A 13,606-nucleotide genomic window follows, 5' to 3' on the forward strand; every position below is an offset into this window, starting at 1 on the left:
AGGAGCCAAGGTTTGACCACACAACTGGGAGATAGGTGGACAACAGCTCTACCTTCCTGTGCCACAGTCGTCACAGTCAATTTGAAATAATTCTATTTGAGCAGCAGACGTTGCACATTTGTTACGATACGCTAAGCAGCACTCTGGTTGCCCTGCACTTTGTCTTTCTTTCTGTCTGTCAGAAGTCTAACAGAATGCAGGCGTCGTCTTTTAAAGAAAATCAAGACAATGTCTCTCAGGTGCCCTGTCATCTATGGCCGATCCCTGCAGCATTATCAAATGATAATGTTATTTTAGACGGCAATCAGGTTTTCTATCACGCGTTAATTACAGGGTTTTGCAAGTTAACGTTTATAAAGCAGTAATAAAAAGTTGCCAGTGAACATGTCTGGTAAGAATGTTCACACAAACCAAGAATATAATGGAGCAAAGCTGAATCAGCAGCCACATTATCTCAATGATGCCAAGTGAGCACAAGGAGACATTGCATTTGTGACACCACTCCACAGGTACAAGGTTTTTTTTTTCCACGACAGCCTGACTGGCTGTTTCCATTCCTTTTCTTTGATCAGTACACCTTCAAAACATGCCCAAAATATGAGGCTTTCTCCAATTATTTCTGCTCGACTTTAATCGAGAAGAGATGACATTTCCCATAGCTGCTTCGTGGTGAGAGCCACCTGGTGTTTTGAAAATGGAATGATTTCAATGTGAAGGAGCACCAACTTTGCAAATGCAACTTTCCTACTGTCGGATTTGTTTGCTCCAGGTCACTGTAGAAACTTATGTAATATGGAGGCCTCCATGAAAGGTGTTTATTCTAAACACTAGAAAATCCAACAATTCTCATGTACAAGTGATAACGAAAACTTAATTATGAATTGCATTATGAATTATTGCACCTTTATTTTACTTGACTCTTAGGAAAGGAGCCTCAAAGAATGGATATACAAAATATTCTACAGATTTCAACAATTTGTCGTTGACAGGATTAACAGCTAATTTCATGTTTCAGTGGTCTTTCTTGTTAGTGATGTGTTTCCAGTGGGATGTGTGATATTGACTTGTACAGTTTCCATCCATACACACTGTTTGCCTTTTACTTTTCTCCCCTGAGTCCAAAGTATTTTCAGTTAAATAATAACCTGGTTCAAAGACCTCAGCAGCTAACAGTTACAGTACTCAGTTGAAGTATACAATGAACAGACAGCATTATACCCAAGAGTATTTGTGTCTCAGGTAAATTATGTATTAAATTACTTGAATGCAGTTATAATCTCATATATCTGTGTAGCCCATCTATTAATGGCTCATTTAGAATCTAGATATAAATACATTTGTGAGAAAACAGCTTAGACTGAGCAGGCCTGTAAAGGTGATGTTACAAATAACAAATACATAAATATATTTGCCAGAGAAGCGGAGTGTTTACCTTGTTTTGCTTGTTGTATTGCAGAATGCACTGCAATCTATGGCTTGAATTTTATTGGATCTCTACTTCTTTTGCTTCCAGTCAACTTATGTGTTGCATAAATGCTTTTTTCTACAAGTTGGGCAGAGAAATGTGGTGCAGAATTTAATTTTTATATTAACTTCATATTTAATGGACCTTCATCAAATACATATATAGAAGTAAATAAAATGCTCAAGTAGTTTAATAAAAAGAAGCTATAGTATAGAAAAATATTTAAATTATATCATAGCAAAAAGCTACATCCCTCTTTATTAAATGTTCCCGAACACTTTATGTCCTCCCTTGCCACTATACCCTCCTTCAGCCTCTATGGGGAGCCTCATTCTTTTGCACAATTGATCCAAGTCTACCATATTGCATTACCTTAGATCAGGGGTCACCAACCTTTTTGAAACTGAGAGCTACTTCTTGGGTACAGATTAATGCGAAGGGCAACCATTTGATACACACTTTTGAAATAACACATTTGCTCAATTTACCTTTTAATTATACGTATATTATTCATAATCAATTAAATGAGTCGTATTCATCTATGTGAAGACACAGATCATGTTGATGATTTCTCACAATAACTATCAAATGTGATTTAAAAAAGAAAAGCAACCAAAAAATTAGATGCAGCTCATAGGTAAGTGGCGCTATGATGAGGTATTTTTAGAACAGGCCTGCGGGCTATGTGCCCCTTGTGGGCGACCTGGTGCCCACGGGCAACATGTTGGTGACCCCTGCCTTAGATAAACCTTCTAAGTAATTACATATCATAGGTAAAAGCAGGTGTCTGATCTTTAAAATAGACTGATAACACTTGATGGGCTTGCACTTTGAATTTGTAAGTGGGTAGATCACTATGGGCAGTCAGAAAAAAAAATTGGCTTTCAGAAGACCTTAAAATTAAATTGGTAAACCTTCGTAAGCTGGACAGATTTATATAATATTTTGTTTATGGATATATTTTTAGGGATATTAGAACCAACTGTGAAGACCCCCCCGAAGAGAAACAGCTAAAAGAGGTCTTAGAAAACTTAAAAGATCTACAAAAACTTCAAAACAAATAGCAGGAACCTCCTTGATCATTTTTGTTATTTCTGATAATGAATATAGCAGAATGTTTATTTAATATGTTGATGAAAAAAAATCGTTTTACTCTATTTGCCATTTCAATTGAAATGCTAAATTTTGAACTAAACAGCACGTTATTTAAGTTATTGACTTAGAAAAATGCAACATTTATAGATCATTCTGTAAGTCATAATGTACTTTATTAGTATCAGTGCAGAAGCAAAATACTTCAATAAGATATTAATACATTATAATAAAATACATTTAGATTTTTAACTAATTTTTTTTGTCCTTTAGAGGGTGATTCCTTCTTTGTTGTGTCTATTAAATTAACAAGCGCCACAATGACTTTGGTGTTCATAATGTAAAATTCTGTTGTTAAAATGGCTCCACTTAAATCAAGGTGACCATGTGCAAAAGATTCACTCTGAACCACCTCTTCAAGAAGCAAATCAAAAGAGTGGAATATGAGCAGGCAATGAGAGACACCTTGGGTGATTAGGCCGCGTCTAATTAGCCCTCAATTTAGTTGCTTCTTTGTGGAGGCAGTTACGATTAGGGGTCTTATACAAACAGTGTCCTTGCCCCAGTTATTCAGAGACAGCAGGTTGCTTGGTACTAACAGTGGAAAGGAGGCTGATTGCTTAGAGGGTTGCCCTCTACATGTGTCACCTTTTTGTGCTCAGCTCCTTCTTCACTCAAATGTTAAACTACATCCACAACACTGATTGCACTGTTGCACTGTGCTCTCTCTGTCTGGTGGTGACACACAACATACTTGTGCTGCAGAAACAATTTTTATCAGGTTCTTAAGGATGGAAGAATAAGTCACATTGTCACATTGATTTTTGACTTCAATGTGTTCATCACTGTGCTCAGTCTTAGTGGTCAAACTGGTCAATTTCTTTCTAAACTCCCACACAAAAAGCTTCGAGTGGTTATTGTACCTATTAAACAGAAATTTCCACATAGTTTATTAGTTTATTAACTGTAGTTGTAATAAAATGTTGGTACCTGTCTTGTCTGACCACTAGCCTAAACAACAGGCTCGTGGAAACAAACTGATCTCCATGCTCAGGATGGTGGTGGTTGACGCTAACATCCATTTAGGCCTGTGAATGTATAATAAAACTGTGGCTTTGTGATGTTAAACTATCAGGATATGTATTGAAAAAGATGACTAATTAGAATGTGAACTGAGGGCTCCAATAACTCGGTTCTGCAAATGAAGTGGATGCACTTTTTAATTAGCAGCTGAAATATTTGCGGCAGTGGTGAAGATGGTTTGAATGACGAAAAACAAAGCTTTGCATACTGCATCCACCTGATTTACTGTTCCGGTTGAGAGTCGCACACAATACTTGACAACCAATTCTCTGCCATCATGTATTGTATAAAAATATACAACATTTTTACAAAAGGTAATGAAATGGCCACTGGAAAGCTTTCAGACATTTTAAAACTTACCTTGTCTTTGGTCCATTAGTTCACACCTCCTGTCCATTATAATTGTAACTGTAAATCCCTGTTTCTGTGACCTCGCCAATTTCGTTTTCACTTTTAGTGTAGGTCAACGAGATTTCAGGCTATTTAATTAGAGTGACCCACATAAACAATCCTTTTCAAATTATCTGATCCGATATCTGTTTTTTGGTGAAGGAACTTATGTGTTAATGACACCGTCTCAATATTTTTCTACTAACTGCTGTGACTAAAGCCGTTGCCATGTCGTGACTAAAATTATATTAAATGCCATTAAACAAAGTTAAATATAACTACAGCACAGTAGTATGTTACATCTGAAAAAAGCTCTTATGGTTTTTAAAATCTAGAAAATTTAAACTCCTTATATGGGGTTGTTTCTTTGCATGGTAAAGTGTATTTGTACACTACATGTAGTGATAACTCCCATTTGGTAAATTTACATTTACAAAGGTGTTTCTGGGCTGATACAGAGATTTACACCAAAGAATTTGTTTTTAACGCAGTGCTGCCCGACGGTCTAAAGATCACGGCCATCCAGTATTGTTGTTTGCCTTTCTCCTATATGTAGAGTCATGTAATATTACTACTCTACTTATGCACAGTAGATGATGAAATCCACACACTATGTGAAACGTTATTCTCAAGGTGTTGAATAAACAGTCTTACAGAGCAATGAACCATCTTTAGTTTTTTTTTTTTTTTACCATTATACAACCTTTCCAGTCGTTTGTTGCCCCTGTCCCACCATTTTTGACACATTTTGCTGGCATCAAGTTAAACGTTTGCATATGGTAAAAAAAACAACAACAAACAACTATAAAATTTATCAGCTTCAACTTTTTATGTGTTGTTTTTTTGTGACATTTACCGAAAAAAGCTAATGACTGCATTCACCATCTTTTTAGATTTTACACAGTGTCCCAGACTGTGTGGAAATGGGGTTTGTACCGTATTTACATCAGTGTAAGCTGTAGTCCTTTTAGCCGTCAGCTATGACATTTTTGTCAGCTTTTGATAACATTAAAATGCTTTATTTGCATGGTTTTATTAGAGGAACAGTCCATACTTTGCGTATTAAATCACTTATATAACACTAGAATGGGCCCTTTTAATTTAGAGAATAACACACACAATCACTCTCAGGGATTCATGAGATGTGTGTTGCCTCTGAGAGCACACACAATGTTTCCATCAAGTACAAAAGTGCTGTTCTTCAGGCTTACGACCAGAGCAGGGTATAATTAGGAACTAAATGCTGCTTTAAGTCAGAATGCGGTCTGCAAGCATTTCCAAAGGACAACCAGTCTTGTGGTTTGTGGTTTTTATCATCAAATGCAAATTGCACAGTTGAAGAGGAGTGGCACTGACTCATAGAGTTTATAATATCCAGGAACCTCATCCGCTAAAACATTCACGCGGTGAAATATGTCAAAAGTAACATATTCATGATTTTTCCAGATAGAGGACAGGCCATTAAAAACAAGATTCAGCGGTGTTATAATTTTCTAGAACCCGCTATTTTGTGGAGAGAAAAAAAAAAAAAAAAAAACGTACAGGAAAGTCAAAAAGCCCTCGGGAACACATTTTGAATATATGCCAACAACAAGGAAGTGAATGTTAGCCTATGGTGTAAAGAATGGCAAATTACCAAAACAAGTACATAAAACAAACATTTAACTGTATTCCTATCATAGAGGTGCTTTACAGCAGGCAGAGTAAATATTATCTGTGTATTATTTATCAAGCATGTGACGAAGTGTGATCCGGAAGGGAAAGTCTCACTTAAACACCCATTTAAAATCTCACCCTCACTGACAGATAAGACAACAGAGAGGGGCATTATTGGATTCCTCTGAAGTGATACAGAAAATGTATATCATTTATGTTTCCACTCAAAGTACTCGCAGAGTCATGATCATATTTTCATATCAACACTGAAATAGGAAAGAGTATATGTTCAGTGTTTTTCTTCGAAATGTAATTGAGTTTAATCTGCAATTAAATCTACAAACTACTGCATCAACTTCTAAGGAAAACCTATGTTACTTGTGTAAAATAGTCAACTTTACATTTAGTTTACATTAGCAGAGAAATCTGTGATGATGAATCTTTAATGTCACCATTAAAGATTCATCATTGCATCATTAATCTACTGTATTGAATGGCGACATTTAATACAGTAGAGTCTGTTTTAATATGCATCACTGGTATGAGGATATTCACTAGAATATCAGAATCTCTTTGAAAAATGAAATATAATTTTATGTTTGTTACGGTGCAATGATGGAGATGCTGTCTAAATCCCAGATGCAGTTTTGGCTTTTAGCCAGTGACTGACCGAGCAGAGTCAGCTCTCACAGTCTCACTCTAAGTTACTCCCTAGTTCCAGTACCACACTCACCTTTCAGTTTTTAAATGAACCCGTTTCCTGACACATCATCCATAAATATAATATACTTGCTGTCTATATGAAACATTTTCAGCCTCTAACTCTGGCAGTAGACCACACTTGGATGATCCTCCTGACTTAAACAGTTAAATCTGTGCGAGCATCTTATGGATAAGTTTGGTTCATTTGTTCAAGCTGAAGTCTCTCTGGTCAAACAGCGAGAACCATCATATGTACATTTGATTGTTTTTTGTTTGGTTACATTATTTAGCAAATAGCATTGTAAAGACATTTTTATTTAAGTATCGTAAGGATATAAGGTTTAGCTTTAGCTTCTGCTGTTGCATATTTGTCACAAACCATATAACTTGCGTCAGAATTTATGCTACAATGATGCTTCAGCAACACTCAATAATGCAGAAATGCAATTTGTTTAAAGCCTGATTACGAATGAGTTGGTTTTATAAAAATACAGTGATTAAATATTATAGTCATGTTTGTTCAGGGGAAAAACATCGAGCTACACTTTAATCTATTTCCATTCTTATGCTTGAGATTTTTTTTGTATTTGACCATTTCTTTCTTTTGAGTTTGCTTTATCGGGATCTGATTTACTGACTCAAAATCTATTGCTGAGTTGTTACAGATAATGACACTCCATTAAAGTCAGTGGTGATTTTTTTTCAATCCTTTTCTCTTCTGTTTTGTGATTTAGAAACATCTACCTTACAAGCTCCAATATTTGACTCTCTGATTTACTGTAGGGAATTTCAGGAAATGACTTTGGTTAACCACATTTTTCTTGAAAAAAGGAAAACGAAGTGTATGGCTGTCCACAATCAAGACTGTTGGTAATGTCCCGGAACCCCAGTGTCTCCATTCAATGTGTGCATGACTTCCATGTTTTTTTACTGCTGCAAAATCTTAAAACATCACCAAAGCAACACTGAGAACATTCATCTGTGGCACCAGACAAAACTAACTTTTCTAACTAAATATAACTTACTAAAATAATTCACTAACAAAATAATAGAATAAGAAACGTACACTGCAAATATACCTTGAATCCCATACTGTGTAGTGTCAGTATTTAGTCGTCGTGGTTCAACACGACTGTCTTTACACTCCAGCCTAAATACAGTTCTCTCAATATTGGTCTTATATCCTTGGAGAGAGCTGCAGTTTAAGTCATCAAGCCGCAGTTTGCGAAGACAAATAGAACCTGTGGTTTATCCGAGTGGAGTTTATATTCTAGCGACCAGTGATGAAAACACACATATTTATATGGTGTGTATTTTTCTAATTTTCATTTTGGCACACAGTCAAAAAGATTTAACAAAATGAATACTGTGTTTTGAATGAAATGCAGTAAATCAGAATGTCCATGTTTCTCCCTGTGAGAGTTGTGTTTACTTTGGAGGTTTGGACACTGGCCAGTGGAGGAGGAATAGTTTTCAGAAATAATCAGGGGGCACACTTATTACGCAGGATTCTCTTCTTAAAATGCTAAATGATACCCTTCTATGTCCTTGCGAGCAGGAGTCTGCAGATGAAGGAGAAATTCCTCTGGTTTTTGAGAAAGAAAATAAACCCTGAGACATTATTTCAGCTTAATGCTTCGCTGGGGCTCAAACAGCATTGTAAAAGTTACGATGTTTGTTCTTTATGTGTTGGAACAGCAAAATCTTACCAGGTTTGTCAAAAACAGTAAATAATAAAGCGAGCTGTGGCTGATTTTCCATCGTTTCAAAGACCAAAATGAAATTGTTGATACATACAGTATTGTTAAATATGTATGTGTATTTTAAATCTGTATACTACTTTGACGATAATGACACTTGTTCCTTTAGAGCAAAAATAAATGATGACCAGAATGCAGACTCATTGTCTCTATCCTGTTACTTGAGTCTCCAACTAAAGTAATACCAGGCAGTTTTTTTGAAAATGAAAATGTCTCAGGAGCTGTCAGTGGAATATTCTATATTGGCATAGTTAGTACAGTAAACAGGTAGTATCTATCCTTGTTCACCTGCGGTCAAATGTTGTTCCATCTGTGGTTGTTTACTGTGCAAACCCATAAATGTCTTCATTCTGTAACTTTATTCATCTCTGACAGTGGACATCCTTATTTCAGGCCTGAAAGTAGTGAAAATATTGATGGATTGTGGTATTATGGTTTTGTGTGCAGCAAACCCACGATAGCTTGGTATTTACCGTTTCATTTTAAGCTCATGAAATTGCGCACTTGCATCAGACAATGTATACATGTTTTGTTCCCAAATGACTCCTTGTGTCAGCATGTAAATTTAGAAGTGTTTTAGCTGCTTGTTTCTGATTATAAATGTGCACCAGAGAGTATTTAAAATGTCTGGAAAATATCAGAAGTTTGCATTTTGGTTTTTATGTCACTTGTAGCTTCCAAGTAAAACATTTAGATTTACTTATTAGTGCACAGTACTTAAGCATTTCAGTGTTGGAATATGAATAGAACATTTACTCAAGCACTTGTACAGGACAGTACTTGAATATTTTTAGTATGTGCTGCTTTAAAGGATAAGGCTGATGAATTCTATATATTTGATTGGTCAACATATCCATTAAAAGATTGAAAGTAACAAATGTGTCTACTCTGTCTAACATGTGAATCCAGACCCCGATTTTAGCTTTTTGTTTGTGCCATCGCACTCCGTCGTAGTTAGAACAAGACATGGATCAAACAATGGTATCAATTTATTGTTACAGACACCATGAACAGAGGCTGTGGTCGCATCTTCCATTTTCATTTGATATGTATCTTTTTTTTCAATCATATTTGCCCTAAAGTGGCAAAAATACATTTTTCAGAAGTGTATTTAAGCCTGTGTGTGAATGCATTTCACCTTGTCACTCTGTCTCTTTTCATTACACCTTTGCAGAATTAGGCTGCAGCTCTGCGCGTTGTGACTATACTACCTCTTACTTATAGTTTTTATACAAGTGAACACAATTTTTTCCATTTACATCCAGAAATGTAATCTTTGCCTGAAACAGAAAAATGCAAATGCATCCAGCTGCTCAGGGTGTATATCCGTCTGTAATTCGAACTGTTTGCTTTGCATCACTGAACTGAACTGAAAAAAACGAGGGAGTTTTTAGCTGCACCCCCAGCCTTGTGTTTCACTGTGACAACACACAAAACAATAAAAAAAAAACAACTATATGACAGTGTGGAAAATCCCGTGATTTGTGTGCTTGTACTTTACTATTAGTAGTAGTATATATGTTTTTTGTTTTGCTTTTCTTTTCCACTTTTCTTGTCACGCTCCGTTAAAAATGAATGTGGTCATTTTCAATACAGTCACGTTTGTCATTGCCCTAAAGTGATCCATGAGCAAACAACGAGCCAGCCAGGATGACCTATTAGGATGGAAAATGTTTCCTTGACTGGAGGAACATTGGACCACACCTGACGTACCACACTACTCTCAATTACAATATTCAAAAGCTGAGAAAACATTAGGTGTAAGGACACTTTAAAAATAGAATGCAATTTTTATCACGTCCTGTCCAATTAGTTACCACGTAAGGAACATGACCACAGAAACACAAGCTAGGACCACAAACATCAATTGAAACTGAGAGTGTTTATTCAAAGAAAAAAACATATTTTATAACCTTTTTTTGCTTCATGGCAGCCGAGACAGAAATAAATATACAGCTTAGCTTGTGAACACCCTGATAGCAGACTATTGAGGTCAAAGTACAATCCAATCTGTTCCTCCAGATACAGAAGAGACTGTGTAACATCTAGGCCACCCTGCCGCTTTCACCTTATCCTTTTGAAAATGTCTGAATATTTCACTGAAGGAAACGTGGCACTATGACTAAATATGTCAGGAGTGGTCATAGAGTACTGAAGCTGTGAAGCGTAAATCATGTCTGGATATTAGCCATCTGATCCATCTCTTGTTCATTTCTACTCTGAGAGCAAAGTGAGAGCCTGATAGAAGAGACCATAAACATGCATTTAATGCTAATGTTGTAAGTGACTGGTTTGCATTTTGCTTTACTTAATACTTGTAGCACTTAAATATCTCCATTTATTTGTGTATTTTTGCAGGTTTTCGCAGATGACGTGCTCACGAAAGAGGAACAAATCAGCCTGTTGTTCAAAGCAAAGAGGAAGTGTGAGTGGATCATCCAGTCAAAGCCCAGTATTCCTGGTGAGAATCAAGAATTAACATGTACAGCCCAGCACGTGACTCCAAGGGGCTGGGTGCATGTTCACAATGCTAACTAATGTTTAGCAGGTATAATGTGTGTCACATTTGTAGCTTCCACATGCCTTTGCAAAACATACTAATTAGCACCTAAGTGCATCTGACCCTGAAGATAGTTAGTTCTGGAGGTATTTATTTTGCCATAAAAATTTGAAATTTGACCTGCTGTTTGTAATATTTAGTCATAGAATTACCAAAGTGATTATAGTAAATGCTGTTGCAGACATGGATGCCTGCGCCAAATCACATGACAATTCATCCAATCAAGAAATCCCTCAAAACCTCAAATTCTGACCTCATAGTGACATTAGAGGAAATGTCAGGGGATCACAAAGTCAGTAAGATTTATCCTCATGGGCCATAAAAGTCTGTGCAAAATGTCATGGCAAACGATCCAGTATTTGTATCCATGTAAGAACGGATGCCTGCAACTGAAGAAAAGTAAAGCTGCAGAATGTGTGGGATCCCAATGGGCTCATGTGATGCCAACATCCCACTTCTTTAGCCTTGATTAGGTTTGATGCGATTTTCCACTACCTACAGTTATTAAGGTTTCTGTCAAGGTTGCTTGAGTCTAAGAATACAATGCCATTTATCACAGCAACATAGATGTATGTGTTAGACTAGGTTCAGCTATTGGGGGCTCTCCCCAATGGGTTCCACAAGCAATGAGAGGTTCAGTGGGGAGTGTGACAAAATCCCCAGGGAGCTGAAGCAAACAGATCCAGATAGACACAGGTTTGACATACTTTTGTATGTAAAAGGCAGGAGATGCCATTGGACATACTGTAGGAGGACTGCCAAGAGGAGGCAGGGACGTCAGAGGCAGAAATCAATAAGAACAAAAAAGTAGAATTTACCAGGAACTGTTGAACTAAATCGGTGGTTCCAGCTGTAACAGCATGATGATCGTAAGAATCTAAGTGCACCTGTCTTGATTTGGTTGTTACATTTTGATTAATCAGAGTTAATACTAGTCTGGTGTTGCACACATTTTAGCACCTTGGAAAAAAAGTTTAGGCTACAGTAGATAAACATTTTGTGCCTATGTTTTGCTGATATGTTTCGATCAAATACCTTCTTTAGAGGCAGTTGAATCTGTGCCTTATGATAATGGTTACATTTACAAATGCTGCTCTGTTCCCTTTATCCTCCCTGTGGCTTTTCTGGAGTCTGGGTTTGAAGGCAGCGTTGATCCTGGGGTGTATTTTGTGTATTTATGGGTGTCTAAAGAGCACTATTTTTCCAGCAGACCCCAGCATCTACTGTATCTCATTGTGGTTACTGTCATTTTCCCAGTTGATTGTTCAGGGGAGGATTTTGGATCCTGTAGCCAAACCCATCATATTATTTCCTCTTTAACCCTATTGCATTGTGGTCACATTGAATTCTTTGCCCTTCCAAACTATACCCCCACGTAAATGAAACACACAATTAAAAATGTTTACTTCCAGGCTCAGAACACTAAAGCTTTTGTTGACCGTTCCCTGTATTTACTTTACCCCATGTTTTATTTCCCAACTTTTCCTGGTTTTGATAAATGCCCACAAATCTCATATTGGATTAAGGAAAATATGACAGAATTGCTACTATTGAGAAGTCCAGGCGCCAAACAGCAGCTTGTCTAAGATGTCCAGGTTTTATATAACGACACATTGCTGTTAACAGGAAGGCTGTAAATGCAAAGGCAGAGCAGAGCAGTCAGTCAAACATCTGAGATCCAAGTGTGTGTTACTCATCTGACCAACATCATGCTTAATTTAGCCTGACCATAGTGACTGGTAAGTCTACTGTCATACTTCACCAGACACCTCCAAGCACATTTGTTGGTTAGCTTTGTAGAATTAAACTTTGAAGAGTCAGATAGTTGCATATTCTTTGTTTGACTTTTTTTTTTTTCATTTTACTTTGTTGCTGACAGTTAAATGAGAAGACACCAGTTTGTGGTATGAACCATACATACAACATGAAGAGGACAATTAGGATAGCCAAAACATTGGAAGTTGGGGGAAGTGGGCCCAGCCTTTATAGATCTCAGAAGGACCTGGGTGAAGACAAAGCTGTTGAATAAATAATGTTAGGGAAAAAGATAATGGTTAAGACAATAAGCCCCAGAAACATCCAAACAAGACTAGCTTCGAGAAAATGTTAACAAATTTTGGTAAAAGTTTAAATATTTACCAATCTTTCGACACGCTGTGAATTTATCTGCAGCCAGGTGCCTCTGGGTAATGTACCTCGTAAACCCAACACGTCAAACTACCAGTGTTATGGATTACACTAATCCATACATTGTCTCACTAAAGCTATTGCATTTTTTATGATTAGGAGTGTTTTTCAGCTTGTGACTGGAAGGTCACCGGTTTAATTCCTGGACCAGTCTAATCTTAGTGGACCAAGTGGATAAATTAAGCAGCACTTGTAACAAACCCATCAGGACTTTCTGAAGTTGCACACAGTGTTCCATGTGCTGCTTTGGGGGTATATCAGCACAAGCGCTGAACTGCTACCTGATGATGCTGCACACACCGAATGTGACTCATCCTGCATGTAGCTGCAGTTTTCTGACCTCTTTTGGAAGGTTGAACATGTCTGTTCAATCACATAACAGTTGAAGGAATTAAAATAATTGTATCAATCCACAAAAAAAAAAAAAAAATCCTTAGTTGGGTTTTACTATACGCCTCGATAAGCACTGTGCTTGATATGAGTTTTTTGGGGGTGTTTAATGCACATAAATTGCTTTTCAATTGTTTTTCATTTGCTTTACTTACTTTGAACTCAATCTGAACCCGAGAGTCTCATCTGGTGGTTTGTTTGTAATTATGTATGTGGAAAGCATTTAAAATCTGGGTATTCCTGCTGTGATGCGGAGTAAAATTATGGCGACTCTGAAGATTCTAGATAAAGTTCAAGGAAAGCGTTGCTTGTGCTTTCTGA

The 13,606-nt window shown here is 36.9% G+C and overlaps 1 protein-coding gene across 5 annotated transcripts in view; it reads left to right on the forward strand.

Moving 5' to 3' along the window:
* pth1r (parathyroid hormone 1 receptor) overlaps positions 1–13,606 on the forward strand; it is a 45,320-nt gene that overhangs the window by 11,410 nt on the left and 20,304 nt on the right. For 3 of the 5 annotated variants that reach the window (XM_067474038.1, XM_067474040.1, XM_067474042.1), the window contains exon 2: positions 10,507–10,609. The exons of the other annotated variants lie outside the window; for them this stretch is intronic. In XM_067474038.1, coding sequence (XP_067330139.1) covers positions 10,507–10,609 — 103 coding nt within the window. The remainder of the gene's footprint in view (positions 1–10,506; positions 10,610–13,606) is intronic. 5 annotated transcript variants of the gene reach the window in all.

This window comes from Channa argus, chromosome 14 (genome assembly GCF_033026475.1).
Source record: "Channa argus isolate prfri chromosome 14, Channa argus male v1.0, whole genome shotgun sequence".
NCBI classification, from domain to species: Eukaryota; Metazoa; Chordata; class Actinopteri; order Anabantiformes; family Channidae; genus Channa; species Channa argus.